The sequence below is a fragment of the Lygodium microphyllum genome, chromosome 27, assembly GCF_053477565.2.
Source record: "Lygodium microphyllum isolate KBCC chromosome 27, Lygodium_microphyllum_v1.1.10, whole genome shotgun sequence".
Lineage (NCBI taxonomy): Eukaryota > Viridiplantae > Streptophyta > Polypodiopsida > Schizaeales > Lygodiaceae > Lygodium > Lygodium microphyllum.
Genome location: NC_141161.1, coordinates 105,094,761 through 105,118,859, shown reverse-complemented (window position 1 = coordinate 105,118,859; position 24,099 = coordinate 105,094,761). Strand labels below are relative to the sequence as shown.

Below are 24,099 nucleotides of genomic sequence, written 5' to 3'. Positions count from 1 at the left end.
TATATCGACTTCACAAGAGAATGAAGACAAAAATGAGTGTTTGTTTGTTATGCAACATATGACGAATGCAGTTACAAGAAAGAGGACACATGATGATATATGTTATGTCGATTCAAGTGCATCTAATCATATGACCAGTCATGTTGAATGGTTTGGAGAGATGTAGAACTTACAAAATCTAGGTTATGTGCAGATTGATTCATGCCACACAATTTCACACATTGAAAAGGTTCCCTTGTCCTTGCATGATGGCCAGACAAAGAGTTGACAAATGTATTACATGTGCCATCAATCACAAAGAATCTAGTGTCTGTTGGTCAAATGGTAGAGCAAGGGTTGCAGGTTCGATTCAATGCAAAAGGTTATTTTGTAGAAGACTTTAATGATAAGTGTAGGTTTGTTGCAAAAGGAAGTAGAGTTGCTCACATCTTCACTTTAGAGTTGGTCACATCTTCACTTTAGATACTGGAATTCCTACAATGGATGTTGCTATGTATGCTAAAGGAAAAGGAGCGGTTGCAAATATTGAAATATGGCATAAACGTATTGAATATGCAAATGTGTAAAGGCTGAAATTAATGCAGTCCAAAGGATTAGTTACAGGGTTGCCTTCTTTTAGAGTTGCAAATTTTCATAAAGTGTGTGAAGTATGCTAGTTTGGTAAGCAGGTGAGATAATCCTTTTCTCATGACAGAGAAGTGAGCACAAATATACTTGATGCAGTGCATACAGATGTTTGGAGGCCTACACAAAATGTATCTCTTAGTGGCATCAAATACTTTGTCATATTTATTGATGACTATTCAAGAAAGCTATGGGTATATTTTATGAAGGAAAAGAGTGATGTATTTGAGCACTTCAAATCTTTCAAGGTAGTTGTTGAAACAGAAACAGGCTTGAAAGTTAAATGCTTGAGATCAGATGGAGAGGGAGAGTACCTCTTTAATGAGTTTAGTGGCTTTGAGGACTCATAGGATAAAGAGGCAATTTACTTGTAGGTATACCCCAGAGCAAAATGGTATTGCAAAAAGAAAAAATATGCATATTTCAGAAGTTGCACGGGCATTGATGGCTAAAAACAATAGGCCAAAACATTTTTGGTCTGAAGCTGTTCATACTGATGTCTATATTATGAACAGAACTCCCAAAGCTATAGATCATTGAATGACCCCCGAATAATGCCTTACAGGCAAGAAGCCCAATGTATCACACTTGAAGGTATTTGGCTATGTTGCATATGTTCATATGCCAGATGAGCTGCGGAAGAAGCTTGATCCAAAGGCTGAAAAACGTATTTTTATTGAATACTCTTTAGAGCAGAAAGGGTATCATTGTTACAACCATGTCACACGTGAGTTTAGAGTGAGCAAGGATGTTATTTTTTATGAGATGAGTAGTTGGTATGCACCTGCTGGTGATGTATTAGATTATGATAATGATCATGTTAGCTATGTATAGAAAGAAAAGCAAGAATCATAGAGTCTTAGTAGACCAGAAACATCATCTGGTCCTACACCTATAGTGAGCCCTTTTTTTGGGAGACTAAGGAAACGTTATTAAAAGATACCTTATTAAAAGATTTGGTTTTGAAGGTTACGCAACTCACCATTATGCTTATATGGTGAAGATAGTTGAGGATATTGAGCCCACTTGTTTTGAGGATACTATTGGTCATGTTCATTTTTGGGATGCAGCAATAGATGAGGAGATGGCTTCATTAGAAGCCAATAAGACTTGGGATTTGGTACCCTTGCCTAAGGGTAAGAAAGCTATTGGCTATAAGTGGGTTTACAAAGTCAAGCATAATGCACGTGGTTCAGTTAGTAGTATAAGACCAGACTGGTTGGCATTGGATGCAGAGAAGCTTTGGAAGTTCCGAAGCTTACTTGGAGTTGTAGAGATAGAGTTGAGCTTGAGGGGGAGTGTTGAGATGGCAAGCTCAACACGTGTAGACATTGATGATAGATTGCCTGGCTAGATGGGTCCGCATATCTACACTTACCACATTGGTGGTCATTATGATATTCACATGGCCACTGACTTATCACTTATTATATTTAGTTTGTTACACCTACCTATAGCTGGCAAAGATATAGCGCCAGTCAATTAGTATAGTTTATTATGCATTGTTTGACTTAATAGGCCACTTTCCTTTATGTTGTATCTTATCTATACTTTGTGTACATTGTATAGTGTGTGGAAGAAGAAGAAAAAATCAGTAAGAAAATTTTTTGCCCTCCATCTCTCTTCTTGTGTCCTTGAGTGAGCTTCCTCTTGTGTATACAATGTGTGTTTGGCGCAACAGCTCAAGCAAGTCCCCCCATCACATGATTCTTGATATATATCAATTCCAAAATTGACACTCAAGTTTACATTCAACTCTAATGGCACCAAAAGAGGCTTAAATACTATCATACAATACTTAATTAACATATCCAAATCATATTGGATTTAGTATAACCAAATACCTTCAGTATATCTAATCGCCTCAATACTAAGAAAGTACCTCAGCTTACCCAAAGCCTTCATCTCAAACTTGTGTTTCAAATAGCTCATGACATCAACAATCCCATTTTCATCATCACACGTAATAATCAATTCATCCACATAGATCACTTTGACAACCAAACCTACATCACCATCCTCACATAAAATATGTGACCTACATTAGAAACACGGATACTAACATTGACAAGATACCCTCGAATCTTGTCAATGAACCATGCTCTAGGTGACTGCTTTAGTCCATAGAGTGCCTTCCTTTATCTATACACATATGTGGGATGCTCAAATTCCTTATAATTGGCTAGCTGCTCCATATACACTTCTTGCAAATCATGATACAAGAAGGTATTCTTCACATCTATTTATTCTTGCAAAGTCCAATCTTTGGACTTTGGTCGTTGCCAAAGTAATCACATATCTAGTAGTTGTCATCCTAGCAATTAAACTAAATGTCTCTTCATCGTCCATGCCAAATATCTAAACATAGCCTTTTACAACCAATGTGGCCTTAGACCTACTAATAGAGCCATTTTCAATATACTTAATTTCATAGACCAACTTATAGCCAATAGCTTTATTTTCCATAAGCAATAGCACTAGATCCCATGTCTTGTTGGCCTCTATACAACCATTTTCTCATCCATTATAACATCCTAATGAGCATAACCAATAGCCTCCTTGAAATGACTAGGCTCAACATTCTCAACTAGCTTCACCATATAAGCATAATGATAAGTTGATGAACCCTCAAAACTAAATCTTTTAATAGGGTATCTCATCATGCTCAACCTATGTATCACTAGATCACTTGATGGAGCATTTACATTACTACATGCTCTCTATAAACCTAGTGTTATGACTAAAGGAATACTGAGCTCATCATCCAAACTCTCTAACCCATTAGAGTCTCCATTAAGAAATAAATGATTAATAGATTCTTCATTTCCATCTAACACTTTTTTCTTTCCTTTATCTACAAAACTTCTAAATTTACTTAAAGATGTGGGGTTTCTTCTTAGTCTCTCGAATTAAGGATTAACGGTAGATCTCCTACTAGATTGATGTCTTTGGTCCACTAAGGGTCCATGATTCCTAGTTTTTTATATGCACATAACTATCATCTTTCAATGCTTCTCCATTGGATGCATACCAACTACTCATCTTATCAAAAATTGCATCCTTGCTCACTTTAAACTCACTCTAAAGTAACATCCCTATTCATTATAAATTCACCATTGTAATAGGGTTATGATAGTAGTACCCTTTTTCCTCAGTAGAGTACCCATTGAATATACATTTTTTGGCCTTTAGGTCTAGTTTCTTTCTCAACTCATTAGTCACATGAACATATGCAACATAACCAAACACTTTGAAGTGAGACACATCAAGATTCCTTCCCATAAAGCATTCTTCAAGGGTCACACCATGAATTGTAGCTATCGAAGCTCAATTCATAATATACATAGCAGTATGAACTATCTTAGACTCAAAATAATTTGATATATTTTTTCAACCACCATCAATATCCATCAACTTTTGCAATATACCAAGTTTTCCTTTCAACAACCCAATTCTATTATGGAATATACTTGCATGTAAACTATCGATGCATCCCATGGAACCCCAGAAACTCAGCAAACTCGTTAGAGAGGTATTCTCCACCTTTATTTGACCTTAAATAATGATATTTCAAACTTATTTGTATTTCAATAGCCTCAAAGGTTCTAAGTGATCAAACACTTTACTCTTCTTCTTCATGAAATACACCCATAACTTTCTAGAATAGTCATCAATAAATGTAACAAAACGTTTACTACCACCAAGAGGTACATTTTGTGTAGGTCCCCATCAAGTATATTACTACTTATAAATTTATCATGCGAAAAAGGTTGTCTCACCTACTTCCCAAGCAGACATGCTTCACAAACCTAAAGAAATTTCGTAACTCTAAATATATGCAAATATATGACCAACCCTTTTGACCATATTAATTTCAACTTTTACACATTTTTGTGTCCAATATGTTTGTGTCGTATTTTAACATCCATAACTACACCTTTTTCTTTAGCATACAACGTAGCATTTATGGTAGGGATTTCACTATTCAAAGTAAAAAATTACCCAACTTCTCTTCTTTTTGCAATCAACCTATGCTTATCTTTAACGTCTCTAATAAAACATCCCTTTGTACTATATCTAACCTAGGACTCTCGTTCTACCATTTGACTAACTAACAGTAAACTCTTGTGATGGATGGCACATGTAATACATTTAACAAACATTTTGTTTTACCATCATATGCAAAGGTAATGAAACATTTCTAATGTTCTAATGTGTGAATTTGGGCAGTACAAATCATTACCCATCTCTACATATCCTAGACACTATAAATCTTGCATCTCTCAAACCATTCAACATGGCTGATCATATGATTGGACACATTTAAATCAACATGCCATGCATCATCACTTGTCCCTTTTCCTATAACAACATTCATCATATGCTACATGACAAACATATGCTCATTTTATCATTATTATACTTCAATGATGATTCATAATTTTCTTCTTGTAATTTATGAGCTTTTGATGTCATCTTCTTTATCAAAAGAACAGGATGCAATATGGCCTATTTTTCTACATTAGTAACAAATAATACGAGAATGATTAGGATAGTACCATGGATAATAGTAATAGATAATACCATGCCTTCTAAAAGTTGCATACCACTAAACTTTTGACTTAACTTATTTTATTAGTTATCGCTAGTATGTCCCATACCATAGCCTCTTGAAGATGATATGCCAAGTTCCCTTCCTAAACTTGAGTAGAATGCTTGGATCTATTTATCACTTATTGTTTATCATTTATCCTATATGTCTATCTCTTCAATAATCATGAGAGAGACCGATTTATCAAAATCTAAATTTTTTTTCTATATCTTCATAGAAGTAATAAAAGATTTCCATGATTTTCATTATTCAGGCCACCCAAAGTGATAAAACCAAAATTATGATGCTGAAAATTGGAGACTAAATAATAGAGAGCTCTAAGGTAGGATGGATGTGGCTATAAAGAAACAACAAGTAGTTTCTAAGGGATAACTTGCATTGGTCAATGGTGGATGTGGACTAGCAAAATGACTCTCCTATTTGGAGACATTTTTTCAAGTTCCTAGCAACAATCAAGTCGTATAAGTAGTTTTTTCTATTGCAACCAAATTGATTACTTCTTTAATTGATCATCTTATCACATTTCAAGCACTATCATTTATCATTCTTTGTTTGCAATTTATTTAACTAGTTATGAGATTAATTGAATCGTGGTACTCCACCAAGTTTGTTATTCTATTCTTCCATAAGTCTGCACTTGGGGTGGTTATCCAAGTTAAGAGCTAGCAAACTTCATTACATTGATTTCAATATGTGTGTGACTATTGACTTATTAATGGATCACATGGGCTATGCAAAGTCTTGATTGGGTGTTGAAAATGATCAATGTGTTGAGAGGGAAGCAGTGGTGGGATGTGATGTACAAGCTATGGAGTGCGAGGGTAGAGAGAGAGAGAGAGAGAGAGAGAGAGAGAGAGAGAGAGAGAGAGAGAGAAACACACAAAAGAATTTTTTGTGGGTACAATGAATGGTACCCTTATTTTTGTCATATCTTCACTAATATATGACTATATAGTGTATATTTATACAAGGGGTGACCTCCCAACTATCGGCCATTAGCATTTTTATGGGAGTACAAGAAGAAAGTGATAATCAATGCCCAACAACACTTTGTAGTGTATAAAGTGCTCAAAATGTATAGTCTTTGTGAGAAAATTTGCAAGATTATCAACCGTATAGATCTTGATAAGCTCAATGTCCATGTCCTCAAGCACATCTCTAATAAAGTAATACTTCATCTCAATGTGTTTTGTCTTTGCATGAAAAATAGGGTCTTGTGCCAAGTAAATGACACTCAGACTATCACAACGCAATGTACATCCCTCTCATGCAGCTTCCTTTTGTAGGTATTAGTGCTTGCAATATACTCCACCTCAATGGGTACATAAAGTTGTACTTTATTGCAATCAAGAGAGCCAAGAGACCACACAACTTAGGAAAGTAAAGAAAAAACTAACATTAGACCTCCTAGGGTCTACACTTCCTACAAAATTAGCATCTACATATCCAAGAACAAATACAAACTTCCCTTTGAAGCATATGCACAACTCTAGTGCCATCATACTCTTAGTTGCCTCCCGATGCTTCTTGCTAGGATTTGCCATATACTTGCCAACGCTCCCACTTCATAGGCAATGTCTGGACATCTAGCAACACATATTGTAAGTTGTCAAATACGGATGGATAAGAAACCTTGGTCATTTTAGCCTTGTGCTCATCTAACATGGGGCTATCCTATTGGCTAAGTTTCAATACTTGTCAATTCTAACCTGGAAGAAGTCATTAGAGGGGGGTGTTTAAAATGTCTATGGATTTACTAGGATTGGGATCTCTACTTGATGTGGGAGTTGGAAGATCATGTCCACTAAGCAAGTGCATACACCTACATCATGGACTTAAGTCCTAAGTATTCTTGTCAGTTTGATTCATTATTTCAGCCCTTATCTTTTGTCCTTGGTTTTCTTAAGTCTCCTTATTCATGTCCTTATCTTTTTGTTCTTACTATTCTTTGACTATTTAGCAAGCAAGGTTTTCTTATTTTCAATTCAACTTGTGGTTGTGCACTATGCACAAACATGCTTTCTCTTTTTCTCAAACAATGTGTATAAAGCACCTTCATAGCACCTTAACTTCTCATATGAATACATTTTTGGGTTCTAGTTGAATGCAAGTCCTTTCGATTTTCTTTATTGTCTATTTTGCCTAGTTGAGTTTGTCTTTTCTTGTGTGTTTTATTTTCTCATTGTTGTAAGTATCCTTATCATTGTGTGCGTGCGTGCGTGCGTGCGTGCGTGCGTGCGTGCGTGTGTGTGTGTGTGTGTGTGTGTGTGTGTGTGTGTGTGTGAACTTCATGAGAGAGAGACTCAAGATTTGAAAAATAGGTCACTCTCATCAATGCTCACTATAATAAAGCCTAGTATACATATATAGATCAATAGCATATTATTTGCTCACGTCAAAACATTATGATAATAAGCTACTTTGAAATAAAGCACATTTACTATTTTCCTCATTCCCAAAGAAACTAATTATTACTCAAGTACATAATCAACTCACTTACAAAATCACAATGTATATATAATATTTAAATATATTTTGATACCCTCATAAAGGAGTAAATTTCATTAACAATCCTTGACCTTAAAAGGTAAGTGAAAACCTTAGCAACATCATTATTCCTAGACAAGGCAAAGTTTTTACAAGTTAAGTACCAATACATAATTAAAGCATTATAACAAGAGAACCTTAGTACTAACTGGATTAGAAGTTTGAATTTGAAATAGTTTAAACCTTAATAACAAGAGAAGTTTGTGTGATTGGCCTAGTTTATTTCAAATTGACTTTTCTTCTACATTATCACTAATGAATAACGAGAATGAAGGCTTCATCAAATGCCTATGGAAAACTTTGACTACCTCTTAAATGAGTAGCCTTAATACAACCCAAGCTAGCTATAGTTGAATAACTATGAGACTTTAGGGGAATGAGTAATACGATGTCTTTTAGCTCATCAAAAACTAGATTCAATATAAGTATAAAAGAACCTTTGACATAAGGTGAGCTCCTAAGCCTTGTGTGTGTGTGTGTGTGTCTCACATATCTAGTGGAGATGCTATAGAGTGGTACATTTTAGTCCATATTTATGTTAGTTTATAGAGACCACAAGTCCTACCCAAGAAGCCACATGATGCAATAATAAATGTATTATCCCACTACCATAAAACCTACCCAAAAGGCGATACGATACAATGATAAAAACATACCCAAGAGGCCACATGATACATTATGAATCCTAGGCTATGTTGGTTGGATATTCTCTACTCTATAAGCCACTCTATTCATGCTTAGTTATCTTCAAAGCCTATGTCAGCAACAAGTGGTGATCAACCTCGTAAACATAAAAGGCCATAGATATTAAAAAATGACATCCAAAAAGTCAATTGATTAGTTGAATACATTCCCAAGCTATCAAAGTCAGTTCCATACCCACATATGCAAATGCTTGCTCCATTGGACAATTGAGAAAGACCCATGGCTATAACACATAGATGCATCACATTCTAGCATATCACAAATTATAGACCCAACAATCATCTTTCTATGGACCTTCCTAATGGTTGAATTGGCAAAATGGGCATGACTTAGCACAACAAGTCCAATATGTATTAGGAAGAAGTAAATCAGCACCACACATAAGGTCATATGATAGGCCACAAGCCCAATGAAGTGAAGACTGATCAAAATGGTCTTCAACTAGTGTAGCCAATTTGTGTTATGATTTCCTATCAACCATTCTACATAGCAATTTCAAACTATCCAGCTTCTTGAAAAACATAAGTCTCTCATTATCACTATAGTTGGTGATAAAATCGGATGTGACAAAAGTATCGTGTTATGCAAAACTTTAGCGACTTAATATTGATCCTCAATAAGGCCTTTACAATGCACATGTGGTGTTCAATGAATGAACAATCTAATACCTTCCATATCTTATGTTAGAAAATGATACAATAACTAGTCCATGAGTAACTTCTCAACAATATTGTTTGAGTTGTCAATTGATGGCTGCATCAACATATGGTTATACAACAAGTGCAAACAAGAGATATCTTACGTAAACAATTATTTGTAAACAAGTCATATGTGGCCATGCATTAACTAGGTGTTTGACAAAAGAGTATGCGTGTATAATTACAAGGTAAATATGAGGAAGCTTAAAGATGAAACCTAAAGCTTGCAAGGGAAGTCATAGTTAGCAATAGAACTTACTGGATGTCAATCGAGAGCATTCATCAAGAGCTAGATATCCATCTATTGTAGCACCCTTTGATTGTTTTCATTGTGGAAGGTCAAGATGGCTACACATAAATGAGAGGTTGGGATAAATCGTGATCCGTGAGATTAAGATTAATTGATCACATTTAATATGATAATTAAGTCAAGTGTCAATCATGTTGATCATTGGGACATGATTCTTTCTCTCCAACTAGATTTGGTTTACATCACCAATGATGCAAGACCAAACTAGGTATCAATATTTTCCTTTACTAATTGTGTGCACTCTTTTCAGGTATTATGTGTGAGACTTGCAAACTCCTAAGAGTAAGGGGAGCCTAGTTGTCCACTGCCAAAATCTTGCCAAGGATTTTGGCTATTCACTAAAATGAAAAGAATTAAGTTCATAAGTCACTAAATATAAAATGTCTGAGTTTATGTTAAACAATTTTCAGCTTTGTAGTGGCAAAGCAAACTCTAGGCCTAAAAGGGTTAAGAGGACCAATTAAAAGTCTCTAATCTAACCTAGATAAATTAATACCCATATAGTAGATAGGTTAACACATAAATGCATACATACATACATGTGTGTATTCTTTAGAAGAGTCATTATTAGGGAAGGGATTGGATAAGTGATAAGTAGTGATAAGAATACATACATACATGTGTGTATTCTTTAGAAGAGTCATTATTAGGGAAGGGATTGGATGATGACCTAGACCTCTCTAAGAGAGATACATAGTATCAATTGACAAATATTTAATGTGTATGTGTATGTGGTTTTTTTCAATCATATTTATAGTATGTACCTAAGTATAGGGAAGCTAGAAAGAGGGGTGTGTGTGTGTGTGTGTGTGTGTGTGTGTGTGTGTGTGTGTGTGTGTGTGTGTGTGTGTGTGTGTGTGTGTGTGTGTGTGTGTGTGTGTGTGTGTGTGTGTGTGTGTGTGTGTGTGTGTGTGTGTGTGTGTGTGTGTGTGTGTGTGTGTGTGTGTGTGTGTGTGTGTGTGTGTGTGTGTGTGTGTGTGTGTGTGTGTGTGTTATCTGGAAACACCTCAAGAGGTAAGATAATAAAAAGTATGTGTGTGTGGATGGAAACCCATAAACAATGCCATTTGGGGATTCAATAATTATGAAGCAAGAGTATGAGTATGGGCTATTATGTAAAGAGACTTATGGTGCATGCAAGATTAGGGTATGGAAAGGGTGAGAGGCATAGTCCAATAATATGTACAAAAAGGCATGTCATCATGTATGTTTGTGTGGGAGTGCATTAAAACCACAGGTAGTATAATTTGTTTGTGCATGCATGTGTGTGTGTGTGCGTGCGTGCATGTGTGTGTGTGTGTGTGTGTGTGCGCGCGCACGTGTGTGTGTGCACGTGCGCGTGCATGCGTGCGTGCACACGTGTGCATGCGTGCACGTGCGTGCGGGTGTGTGTGTGTTATATCAATAATATATCGACCATAAAAGTTCAAACATTAAGAAAATGTAATTTACTTGGACACAAGGAACGTACACATATTGTTGAGGCAATGATATCCCGATTGCATAAGTAGAATGTCTATGTGTGTGCGTGTGCGCGCGCATGTGTGTGTGTGTTATATCAATAATATATCAACCATAAAAATTCAAACATTAAGAAAAGGTAATTTACTTAGACCAAAGGAATGTACACATATTGTTGAGGCAATAGTAGCCTGATTGCATAAAGTTAAAAGAATTACAATCATAATATCATAGAAGATTGGTAACAAATGAATGGAGCAAACAAAGTATCGTTATTGCATGATATCAATACTTCCATATACGGTTCACCTTGACATATTTATCCATCTTGGAAACCAAATTGAAATTATTATTATTATTATTACGACAAGTGGGTGCATTGGCATGTGTGTGTGTGGATGTGTGTGTGTAAAAAGGCTAAGTAGTAACCTATGAGAGAGAGAGAGAGAGAGAGAGAGAGAGAGAGAGAGAGAGAGAGAGAGAGAGAGAGAGAGAGAGAGAGAGAGAGAGAGTGTGTGTGTGTGTGTGCACACGCACATGTGCATGTACACGCTTGTGCGATTATGTGATAGTGATGGAATGCAGGACTAAGTGGAGGTGCATTAGTACACGTGCTTGTATATGCTATTGCACACTAGGGAGGAGGGGGGTTTCAGTGTCTAAGTGTGGTGTTTGATGTGCAAGCTATGATCGGATGGGTAAATGGGGGTGCATAGGGTGAGGTTTGCTAATGTGTGCAAGTACTAAGTGATGTACTCTATGTGTGCACTAATGCGTGTGCATGGAGTGCAGTGAACTTCGGTCTAGCTTATGTGGATGCAATGTATGCTAGCGCAAGTGTTTATAGTACACCATGATGTCGTCACGATATCTGCTTTGTCCTGGATACACTATGAGCCCCCCTTTGTGAATAAGATGAGAGTCAAGGAACTTGAGAGCAAGAAACTTCTTACAATTTTTGTGTTGTACCTATGTGCACTAATAGATGTGTGAGAAGTAAGTGCATGAGGGGGTCTTAAGGTGGAGCTCTAGCACACATGCGCACTAGGGCTATGTACTAAGGATGTGCACTAGTACACTATGATAGTGCACTAGAGTAAGGCATGGATGTAGGATTGTGCAATGAAGAAAAGTGTCTTAAGGTATGTGCACTAAGCTAGGTGCAGTATGCATGAGAGGTTATGTGTGCAAGGGTGGTACACTAATGCACTAGTGCATGTGCACATATGCACATGTGCAAGAGTAGTGCACTAGGGTGGGCTATGGGTTTCCTATTGTGCCCTAAGATAAGTGGATGTAGGTTGAGAATGAGAGTATACTAAGATGCACATAGGAATGAAGCTTAGTGTGCTTCATTAGTGCATGGCATGCATGCAATATGCACAAGTGCAACTATGTGCAAGCACTGTGCAACTTATGCGTAATGTGATGTGTAGCTCTAAGTGCAGTGCACTATGGTAGGCTATGTGCAAGTACAAATGCACCTATGAGTGCAAGTGCAAGTGCACATACATGATCACAAGTGTATGTAAGTAAACACAAGTACACAATGATTGGCTTAGTGTAGACTTACATGTACTAAGTTTAAGGTCACTAAGGGTGCACACACAAGTGGACACAAGTGCATATGTGCATGTACATGCAAGTACTAGTGTTAATACATGCCACTACAAGTGCACCTTAGTGCACTCAAATGCACACAAGTGCACACAAGTGTGCTAGGTGAGGATATGGAATTGAGAGAAAAGAGACTCTCGTAAGCGCTCATAGGTGTGGCATAGTACTGTGCACTCGGGGATAGCAATACCACTACAAGTGTACCTTAGTGCACTCAAATGCACACAAGTGCACACCAGTGTGCTAGGTGAGGATATGGAATTGAGAGAAAAGAGACTCTCATAAGCACTCATAGGTGTGGCATAGTACTGTGCACTCGGGGATAGCAATGCATAGTGGATGTACAATGGAATCTAGTAATTTTAATCTAATAATGAGTGCATAATGGTGTGTGCATGTGTAGTGCAAGTGATTATGCAAGTTGTGTGCAAGGTGTAGTGTACTAAGTGGGTAGTGCATGTGTATGTGTACCAGGGTAGCGCACTAGTGCACAAGGTTGTCCACAATGCATATAGTTTTAGTGCACTAGAGGCTACAAGGTGAGGGCTTGATGCACAATAGTGCACTAGGAACAAGAGCGGATTGTTAGTACACTTGGGTGATGGGTTGTGTGCAAGTGTGCATGCCCTAATGCATTGTTAGGCTTAGTGCACTATGGTGTGTAGGGGTGTTAGTGAGTGAGTACTACGTGCCAATGGGTGGGTTTAGTGCAAGTGTAGGGTTCTAGTGCACCCTAATGCATGTGCCAGTGCTAGTGCACTCTAGTCCATAAGGGTATGCAAGTCCATAAGTGTGTGCAAAGGGATGCAGTAAGTGCATACGCAAGGCCCTACCATCTTTCCTTACTCCCCCTTGATCCTCCCTTGCAAACAAGGTGGGTGTTGGGGTTGCAAAGGAAGAAAGACGAGCTCTTTGTGTATGCACAGAGGTTGGCTAATATGCATAATTCATGATAAGTGCATTCGAATGCGTTATAGTGCAATTGTGATTGAGGCTAGTGCATTAGTGCACTATGGTGTGTCCTAAAGTGCAAGGTGAGTGCAGGGATTGTTGAGAAATGACAAATGATGTATGCTCCAGGAAGAGCTATCATGAATCCCATATGCACAGTGAGGAGAGTGGAACAACCCAAAATCTGTAAAGCATTGTACTTGACTATCACTTTCATAATGATGAATACAATATCACGATGCTTTCCTCTTTCAATTAGTGTCACTGTCATTGTCAATCCAATGCACAAGATTGTCTTTATGAGTCTAAGCTTCCATCTTGGACCTAATTCACTTGTGTAATAGTTGTCTACTCATTGTCCATATCAACATTAATTTAGTCTTCATCTTCTAACCTCCATAGCTTTTGCCATGCTCTAGATCCAACATTTTAACATGGTATCAGAGCATAGCTGAGCATGGTCAACTTCTCACTTTGCTTCTCTAGCTCCCTTTCACTTCTGCCCAGCTTGGTATTAGCTCAAGTCTTCATTTCCTACTCCAACTTCACCTTCACCTTCACTAGAGCTTTCATGGCTGCTATGGAGGACAGCAGTACCCTGCCTACTTGCAGCACCTAGATCTCTCTCCAGAGTTGATATCTCCACACAATTTCTTATGGAGATCTTTCCCTCTCCTTAGGACGCACCATCCTATTACATTATAGCTCAACACTGTTGATCGCAGAGCTCTGCATTGTGCTTTTCCCATATTGTTGTCTGTTTTTGCGTCGCTTGCACTTTGTACATCGATTCTCTCCCTGTGTGGTGCGATTCATATTGCTAGCTTAGGGATTTGGAAGGCCTACACATGAGCTTTCTCCTGACAAAATTTCAGCCCAAATACTTCACTGTAGCTGCTGAAATCAAGAAAAAACCAGTTGTATGTCCTGAAATCCTAAAAGGGCAGCCATAGCCATTGACATTCAACCTTATTCCTCTCAATCCATTGAAGACTCTATCACTTTGGTCTTACTGAACACTTAATTTCTAGCAAAGCATCACACTAAATCAGCAAGCAAGAAGAAGATCAAGCATCAACATTCGACATTGAGCTCCAAGATAGTATATTTTAATACTTATATAGTGTTGTTAAACACTAATCATCTTGTGTCTCTTAACACATTGAAGTACAACAATTTTGCTGGCTGATAAAAAATGGCAGAGATCAAACAAATAGCAAAGTTCAATGGAGAAGGCTTCCATGTCTGGAAGGAAAAGATCATGTACCACCTCATAAGGAAAGACCTCTGGGATCTCTATATAGTTATGAGAGTGGACAAGATTCATGTCACCATTTTCATATGCACAAATAAAACAAGTCACAAGATAAATGAACAAGGGAGCTTTATTGCATTAGGATCCTCATCCTATGTGACCTTATCATCAAGGAGGAGGACCAATTGAGTGTTCGAGTGGGCTAGAGCCTAGACTTTAATGAACACACCATCTAAACATAGGTTTCCAACCAAGTGATGCATCAAGCAAGACTTTGACCCACAACATTGCAATTACAAGTGTTAACTGCTAGGCAATCACCTGTGGGATTACTAGGGTGTGTCTTTTTCTTAATGTCATGGTCAAACTTGATATGAATCTCTTTTACTCACTCAGGGTTGATGTCGACTACTCTCAATAGTGTTGCATGTTGGTGTTCAACATCATAATGATGAGGCATGACTCCTTAAATCTTGAATGATTGACTAAGCTATTCATGATTAAAAAGCTTTAGGTTTTGTGGTTATATCCTACTCATGAGTTCAAGCACTTAGTTTCAACCATTGCATTGATAAACGAGTCTAGATCCATGAATGTGAATGCAAGATTTAGACATTCTTGAAGACACTACAAAAGACTGATAGATCTAAGAACAACAAATGCAATAGTCAAGGTTACACAATTAAAAATCAGATCTACATTCAAAATATATATTAATTGTATATCAAGATATTCAAATTCTCAAGAAAGAAAATGATATTTTTGAGGTCAACACACCCTTCTCATATTCTGAACCCCTATTTCATCATTCTTGAATGTATTCTCCCATCTTTTTAGTAGCTATGACAATTGGAGTGCTCAGGCCGGTTACACACAGCCTTGGACGGCTGGATGGATTATGTGCAAGCCGTCCATTCCTTTGGTTACACACCAAATTGCGCCCAACATTTACACCAAAAGAAACTTGGGCCATTGGTAATAATGTTGAGGTGTGTGGTGATTGGTGGGGGTTCAAATCTTGTTAGTTGCATGATTCCCTTTTTTAATAAATGTGTTGTCTTCTTGTGCATTGGGCATGCCCGAATTTCAGGACAGGGGAGATCCCCTGCCCAGAAGTGTCCGCTAACCGCGAAAATCAGATCCAATGACTTGTTGACACGTATTGCGGTGGATGCCTCTTTTTGCACCTCCTGTGCCCGGTGTGTAACCGGTCTCATATCTTAGCAAATTTGTGACTTAGACCTCTTTTATGCACATTTGGACAAAGGTGTTTAAAAGGGATGTGTTTGACATGACCATAGGGATTACAAGCAAAAAGTGTTCATGAGCATCACTTTTTGAGCACCCTCATCATCTATTCTATCTAGTATTTAGAGCTTTGTTGTGAGAATCCCAAACCAACTAGAAGTTTCCCAAGCCTATGTGGCATAAGGAGGAGAGGTTTGGAGTCAAGCAATAACATAAGGGTTTTTTTGAAGGGTGATATAATAATGAAAATGGGAAAGGCGAGTTTTTGAAAAGTTATAAGTCTTTGTGTGTGTGTGTGTGTGTGTGTTTGCTATTCAAGAAATAAAAAGGGGTTTCTTTTGAAGGGTAATATGATATTAAAAAGGAGAAAGATGGGTCTTTCAAAAGTTATTTCATCTCTCTCTCTCTCTCTCTCTTTAAGTAAACATATGAGATGAGATGATATATGTTAATTGAAGATATGCATGCAATGTGTAAGTACTCTGAAAATACCCACGAATGCACATACACCATAAAAAGAAATATTCTAAAACACCTACAAATGTGCATATACGATCAACACACACACACACACACACACACACAAAATACATGTATACATGCACATGTGTAAACACATACACAGATGTATGCACATAAATATGCATACATCTACACACATAAAACATACGAGCGTGAGAAAAAAAATGGAGAGAAAGAGGGGGGAGGGAGATTGGAAAAATTGATGAGAAAGAGAGAATAGAGGAAGTAAAGGAGATGAGAGAGAATGGATACAAACTTACAAAATATGTGCCTATACACGTGCATACATACACGTCCATACTGAAATATATACATGTATACATATACGCATGTAGCCACACTTGTATACACATGCACACACGTGCGAATACAAGATGTACACATCTAAGTGAAAAAATATGAGAGACATGGGACTAGAGGGAGAGAGAGGGAGACAAAGTAGCGAGTTTTACCTTTTGAAGAGTGAACCCACAAAGACCAAAGATCGATATGCGATACTTTTGATATGATAAAGCCTTATGGACAAAATCCTTCCAAGTGTCTCTATCCTCAATTGTCATATTCATAAACTAGACAAATAGAGGTCAAGCTTGAATTTTTAATGTGTTGCTTGAGTTGAAAAGAAGAGGCCACAATGTGCGAGTTTTCATCGATTCTAGTGAAGGTACCATCCGGTATTATCTATCAAAAATATCGTAGCAAGTTAATGCATGCTTTTGAAATAAAGTATTTTAGTTGGTAAACTAACATTTGCAATAAAAATCGAGCACACAAAGAGTATTTTGATAAAAAGTTTATATTGAGAGGGGGAGGGCAAAGTTGATATGTGTTTAGAAGTGTTAGCCTAAGAGAGAAACTTGGACTCTTCTTGATTGTTCTTAGGGGACTGTAGGAAACATAAAAGAAAACATGCAAAGGACGTGGGCTGCCAATGCCACGATGGACCCATGACGAGTAAGTCCATAGATTCTTCCAACTCACGCACACGCAACTGTCAAAGCTTGTTAGTAGTAAGCTTATGAGATAGTAGCACTCGCGGAAAATTGAAAAAAAAAAAAAATCACACACACACACACACACACACTCTCTCTCTCTCTCTCTCTCTCTCTCTGTCTCTCTCTCGCGTCCGCCTGTCTGTCTGTAACCATATCACCTTAAAGCTGCCATCCCTCCTCGAAACATGTTTCTTTACTCCCTGGACATCTTCGGGCCTTCCAGGCTCCAGCACACCAGGCCTCCCGAGAGATTCCCCTCTGCATTCTCCCATGCTTTGCAGCCATGGCTGCACTCCTTCAAGCTCGTCTTGTTTGAACACGTTTCTTTACTCCTCGCACATCTTCCGGGCTTCCAGCACACCAGGCGTCCCGAAAGATCTCCACCCGTATTTTCCCACGCTTTGCAGCCATGGCTGCACTGCTTCAAGCTCGCCTTCGCCTCTCCGTCGCTCTATTAACAACCTTAATGGCGGCATTGGCTTCGGCAAAGGATACTTATAACCTGGGCTTCCTGTCCCCGTTACCAAATCCCTCTGCAGAATATTTAATTCCAGTGCAACTTTCTCAGCAATGGTAAAATTTTCTGCCCCCCTTGATTTTTTCGCCTTGCTAGGTTTCAAATGTATTTGCGATTTCTCAGTGAATCGGTCGGATCCTTACTTGTTAATTAACAAGTGACGAAGAAGCCAGATTTGACTATTGGATCACCAACGTCAAGTCTTTCAAGATACTGCATACGCAGAATGCACCTCTACGTTGATGAACATGACAACTGGTCAATGGATCACAGATGAAAGCAAGTATATGCTACCGTCTTTTTCAGTTGCTGTAATCGCTTCATTCAAGAAAAGAGGAAGAGAAAGGACACAAAAATGCAGTTAAGAATCCTTCCCTCCTCAACATTGACGAGCCAGAAGAGTTGACTCTTATGAAACAGGAAGGCTTCAGAAGACATTTATCTCAGCAGCATGGATGATAACCCCACATCCTGGAAGCATTTTAATTTGGGGTAGTTGTCGTGATAGGCCAGGTTGATCGGAAGTCAATTCATAGGTTTATTCCTCTTCACTTAGTGTCTGGCTGATCGGAGGTTCGCATTGGAGAATAGGAATTACGTTTACTGTGGCACTACTAATAAAGCAAGAATGATTTAGCAGCTTGTGAATTGTGTTTTGCCTCTGTTATATCAATGATAAATCATGCTCTATGATCCTTGGTTATCAGAGTACATGAAAAGCTACATCCTTAAGCTGCCCTTTCAGTCACTCTGTAAAGCCGTTCATCAGCTTGTATGGTTTATGCGCTACTCAAATCAGCTGCTAAATGCCACCGCAACACCACAAATTTGTGTTGGGGAGATTGATGCTAGCATCAAGGGTTTGCCTTTTGAAAGTAGAGAGAAGCACGTTATCAGCCACATTTTGTCCTTGTTCTTGCTCATTGTATGGAAGCTCCTCGGAATAACTCATGTAAAAAACCTTTGTGGGAAAAGAATGCTCGGTTGTTAAAGACAAGGCCCTTGAGGAAAGACTAGGTATTGCTGTTAGGTATTCTCCATTGAAGCTACTGCAAGTGACTGACTAGTATGCCAACAATGCTTTGGTGGTTGCCCTTTTTCATTTTATAATATTGTGTCATTGTGTTGATCATAGCATGTGTTCATGAGCATAATTTTTACTGCACCTTGTACAGACCTACCCAAGTTTGCCAATCAGGGGACACCAATGTAACATGGTACTTGTTATTGTAGATAGACATTACACTTGAAGGGTTAATGTTGATGAAGTACAATGGTAAATACGGCATGGTAGGATCTCACATACTCAAAACTACAGTTGCGTTACAAAACTCTACCACTGACCAAGGAAACATAGTTGGGGAGTATCTTTTTTAGGCCAATGTGAAACGAAATCCCTGAAGGAAACAGTACACATTGAATTGGTGCTAATACAGCTGTGCAACTGTTTCATGCCTCAAGTCAAAGTTGGGCTGCCAGGCTGCATTCTGATAGAACTCAGTCGCATTCTGAAAGAGGAGTCTTATGATCACGTACCACTTTTGTTGAAAGGGACTGATTTGCATCAGCACCTCTGGTTTGTGATCGAATTGTTGTGTGCGATGGACTATTATGCTAACAGTGTCTTGAGACTTGTCCTTCTTCATTTGAATTATTGTGTCATTGAGTTGATTGGTGCACATGTTCACAAACATCATATATACAGCACCTTGTACACATTTGTAAGTTGCAGACCAATATAAAACCCTACTATCGATTAAGGAAACATGTTTGAGGAGTAATTTTCTGTCACCACATGCTCAAATGCTGTTATTATAAGTATGTTATCCTTTCAGGTTTCATTCTTGGAATCTAACATTTCATGCACTGTAACTGTAATTGTAAAGCTTTGGCAAGGTTTGGCATATATGAAGCTTGACACTTGGCCAATGTTAACTCCTTTGGAGTCTGGCATACACTCCATATAGATCAGTCATGTGTGTGTGCATTTGGTCTAATTCGATACAACTGGTAGATATTGTATGCAGTGTTCTTGTTTGACCTTTTTCTTGAAGGTATGTTTACTTAACTTGTGAATCTAAATGCAGGCAATCAGCTTTTCGCGTAGCTCTAGAAGTTTTGAATGGGGAAGACCGGCCTTACCAGTTTGTGGCAGTCACAGCAGATACTCAGTGTGACTGGATGACAGTTTTAAGCTTATCAGAAGCTATGAAAAAAGACTTGATAGGTGTTGTAGGGCCTGCTTGCAGTGGGGCTGCCCTCTCTGCAGCACAGTACTTTAGTCAAGATATAGCATTGGTCTCCTTTGCTGCCACACATGAGTTACTGTCCAGTAGGAACAGCTATCCTAATTTTTTCCGAACAGTGTAAGAAGATTTTTCATTTAAGGATATGTCTCTTCTTCAACATGATTCTTTGTGTGGTAGGAAACATCAAGAACAAAATTCTCATACTTATGCTTTTTTTCAACAGATATGGTGATAAGCATCAGACTTTGGCTGTCCTCACTACTGTAAGTTTCATTCATTTCTTCCTCCTTTTTCAAGCCCATATGTGACTTGCTGCATGAAGCAAAAACTAAAGGACATGATGAGCCTTTCTGGAGTCATAAAACAGATTAGAGTTTTTTTCTTTTTTGGGTTTTTTTTTTTTTGTTTTTTGGGGGGTTGGTTGGTGGGGTGGGTGGGTGCAATAACCTGAGGCTCACCACGTGTACACCTTTGATCCTTCATAAGAGAACATTCAAATTTGGATAGGAGTGGCTAAAACTGATGATAAGGGGGCACTTGGCATAACAATTGATCTGCTGTCTAGGTGACACACTTGCGATTCTATAGATTCCCATGTCAATCAATTGATATGTTGTCTAGGTGACACACTTGCAATTCTATAGGTTCCCATGACCCACCCCCTTACATGATTAGCATGGCTTGAATTTTTGTCTTGGGTTCAATTTAGGGTGGTTTGGTCTTTGGGTTTTCGAATTAGAAGCTCCACTATTGGGGGCTGGAGGTGAAGCAGCTCCTAATGATTGTACCTAATCGGATTCTTGTGTCTAGGCAATATCTCACTGCGAGGCTTCCTTGAAGGGCTTAGCCTCAAGATGGACCACATCTAAGAGTAGTGCTACAAAATCTTCAATTATTTAGTGTAATAATGATAACAAGGTCAAAACCCTCTATAACTTTGTGTCCATTTTTTCCTTAATAATCAAATCCCTTAAACCAATGCATAGATAAACATCATGTATCACTAGTTGCATGTCATCTCAAATGGGGCTTGCATGTGGTAGGCAATACTACCTAGCTAGTAACATGTAATTAGGCACTAGGCAACACATCTCACTATAGTAGCACTAATCCAAACATTGTAACCCATACAATTGCTAGATTTTTGCAAGTCCTCTAGGATTGGTTCATTGCTATCTTGATATTTAGCTAGATCGAAGGATAAGTTTGCTTTCTTGAAGCAAAAGAACTTCAATTTAGCAAAAAGGTCCCTAACAATTAGCAATTACTCACATAAGATAGACAATGAGGCTCTATCAATGCTTCTTGAGTGTTTTGACCACTAGACTCAAATGAGATGTGAAATTTCAAACCAACACATATCAAAGGGCTCTTAAGCTACCTCAAATCTTTGAGAAGTGAAGTAACAAAGGGAAGACTAGTTCCATACCATCCAGCAACTCCATGTCTTATTGCCTCTCGAGATTGCTCTGCTCGACTCTCATGCACTCTTGTTTGTTTGCTTCCTCTTTGAGGTATTTGTCCAAAGCCTTTTCTTATGCAAAGTTGAGTTATATTAGGTGTTAGTAGAAATTTACATCAGCCAAAGGAAGAGGAGCATATCAACTTATAGCTTCATATGGAAGGTGTCTTATAAGCTCAAAATAGTTTCTTAAGGAGTTTGCTCATAAGCATAAAATACTCATCTTTTGTAGCTACCTTTCTAAAGAGGGTTTGTGCCTCCACAAACACCATAATACTAGAATGCCATTAGCATCTTTAATTCTTCCAAAAACCAAGTCATTTCTTGTTCTCCAAGTGGCCTTGCCGATACTCTAATTACACCCCAAACCTTATTGGACCCTTCATCCTTGGTCTCAAAGTAGCATTTGCTTCCACCCAAGTGACCCAACCCTATGATGAATCCCAAAACTTCCCAGCTCATCATCAATTTGTGCTAAAGACCCTTGACTTCCTTTCAATCACAAAACATATTTTGACATGCTATTAGTGCATATTGTCCCATCTCTTGACAGTGGGTAGACGTCCAGGGGGAGACCCAACATAGCTGTCCATGAATAAACGAGTGTGCTCACTTCAGGTATATGTAGGTACAATGTGTACGGGTGCCATTCTCGATAGCAAAGAACTAGGCTACAAAGTGGCATGCTCTTGTGGATAGCTATTATGTGGAATTGAAAATGAAAATGAATTAGTTATCGAAAGAAAAGATTCGAATCCTATTGTACTTGCCATTGAAGGGAGTGAACCTAATGTGGATGAGGCAAGTGTTGAATCTAAGGTATTGAAGGCAAATAGGAGCAACAAACAAGGGTTTTGGTTTGTACAAATCAAAAGGATTATACGAGCTTGATACTAGACGTAGCTGTGATGAAGATGAGGGTTCACAAGTCGTCTTGAATATGATATGTCCTCGTTGAGTGGAGAGGTGGCAAGCCTCACCATTAGATTTTGGTTGGTGTGTAGCTCCTAATGGAGAGCGGATTAAGTGTAGTCCCAATGCTTGTTAAAGTTGAATTCTTTGAGCTACCTAAATGCAAAAAGCACAAAACCAATCGTATGACAAAGCACAGACTGATAAACTTAGAACATAGTTAGGGTAACATAGAGACTAAACACAATGAATAATAATGTGAATGAATAATAATGTGAATGTATAATGAATATATAGTGCTCACGCAGCAAACACACTATGCAGTGAAAACTGAACCTCGAACTCTCATATCTCTGGGATTAAGGTAGACGTTATGAGCTATAGAGTGTGTTGTACTCGAACGGATCTCAAATTGCAACAAAGGAAGCCTTCGAGTGCCAAACACCAACAAACACAACCAAGGAAGGCTGGATTTGATGCAGATGGCAGTGCAGGAGAGAGAAAACCTGCACGATAGTTGTTAGGTGCAAATGCAACAGACAGAGGTGAGAGAATGTCAGGGCGGCAGCGAGAAATCCAAAATGCAGCATTCAGAGGAGAGAGAAGATCATGGCATCAATTGCCAACTAATGGTGACATCACCCAAGTGTAGGTGACAGCTCCTGGAGCCCAGCGATAGTTGCAAACACATGAAGAAGGTTGGAATTTGACGGCAGATGGTAGTAGGTAGCTGGTGGAAGTTTTGATTGCGATGTCCTCCATGAATGGGATGTGGAGTGTAGAGATACGGCTCTTGAAACCTGCAAAAACGAGATTTAGGGAGAGTTGCGTGCTGCATGCATATTTATAGAAAGTTTGGGACACCCAAATTAGGGTTTTGCATGTGGGACATAGTAACTCTCTAGCATTGCGTTTCTTTTAAAATAAGAGGTTTCCTTCATTAATTAAGTGTGTTTTGGGGCTGGTTAAGTTAGGCTAATGCATTTTTAGCTCAACAAGGAGAAGCTTGAGAGGACACCATAGCTTCCCAAGAGTAAGGTGTCTTAGCCATTGTGAGTTGATTGTGTTGTTGGCTCCCTCTCTCTAATAGGACATGTAGATGTCAAAGTATGCTAACAATAATGATTGAGGAGGAGGGAGCCCAACCTATAAATAGGCAACCATCATGAAAAAGTTGTTTAGCTGATGTTGCCAATAAAATGCTAGGTTGGCTAGCAATAAATGCCGATGGCCACATAAACTAGGCATCCATAAATCAGACCAAATCACAGCTGGATAAGTTGCGCAACCCATTGAGCAACACAACACAACATGAACTGACTAATTTGCTAACATGATGACATGGCAATCAAAGCGGCTTGATTTGTAGTCATCAAAAGTAGACTAGCACAGCTAGGGAAGTTGAGAAGTTGGT

The 24,099-nt window shown here is 38.4% G+C and overlaps 1 protein-coding gene and 1 pseudogene across 1 annotated transcript in view; one reads left to right on the top strand and one right to left on the bottom strand.

The window, feature by feature from the left end:
• Window positions 1-17,817, bottom strand: part of LOC148012682 (cytochrome b-c1 complex subunit Rieske, mitochondrial-like) — a 37,201-nt pseudogene extending 19,384 nt beyond the window's left edge.
• Window positions 17,656-24,099, top strand: part of LOC148012681 (uncharacterized) — a 131,518-nt gene continuing 125,074 nt past the window's right edge. Inside the window, exons 1-3 of the mRNA XM_087668745.1 lie at window positions 17,656-18,118; window positions 20,150-20,428; window positions 20,535-20,574. Of these exons, the coding sequence (XP_087524871.1) occupies window positions 17,955-18,118; window positions 20,150-20,428; window positions 20,535-20,574 (483 nt within the window). The 5' untranslated portion in view covers window positions 17,656-17,954. The remainder of the gene's footprint in view (window positions 18,119-20,149; window positions 20,429-20,534; window positions 20,575-24,099) is intronic.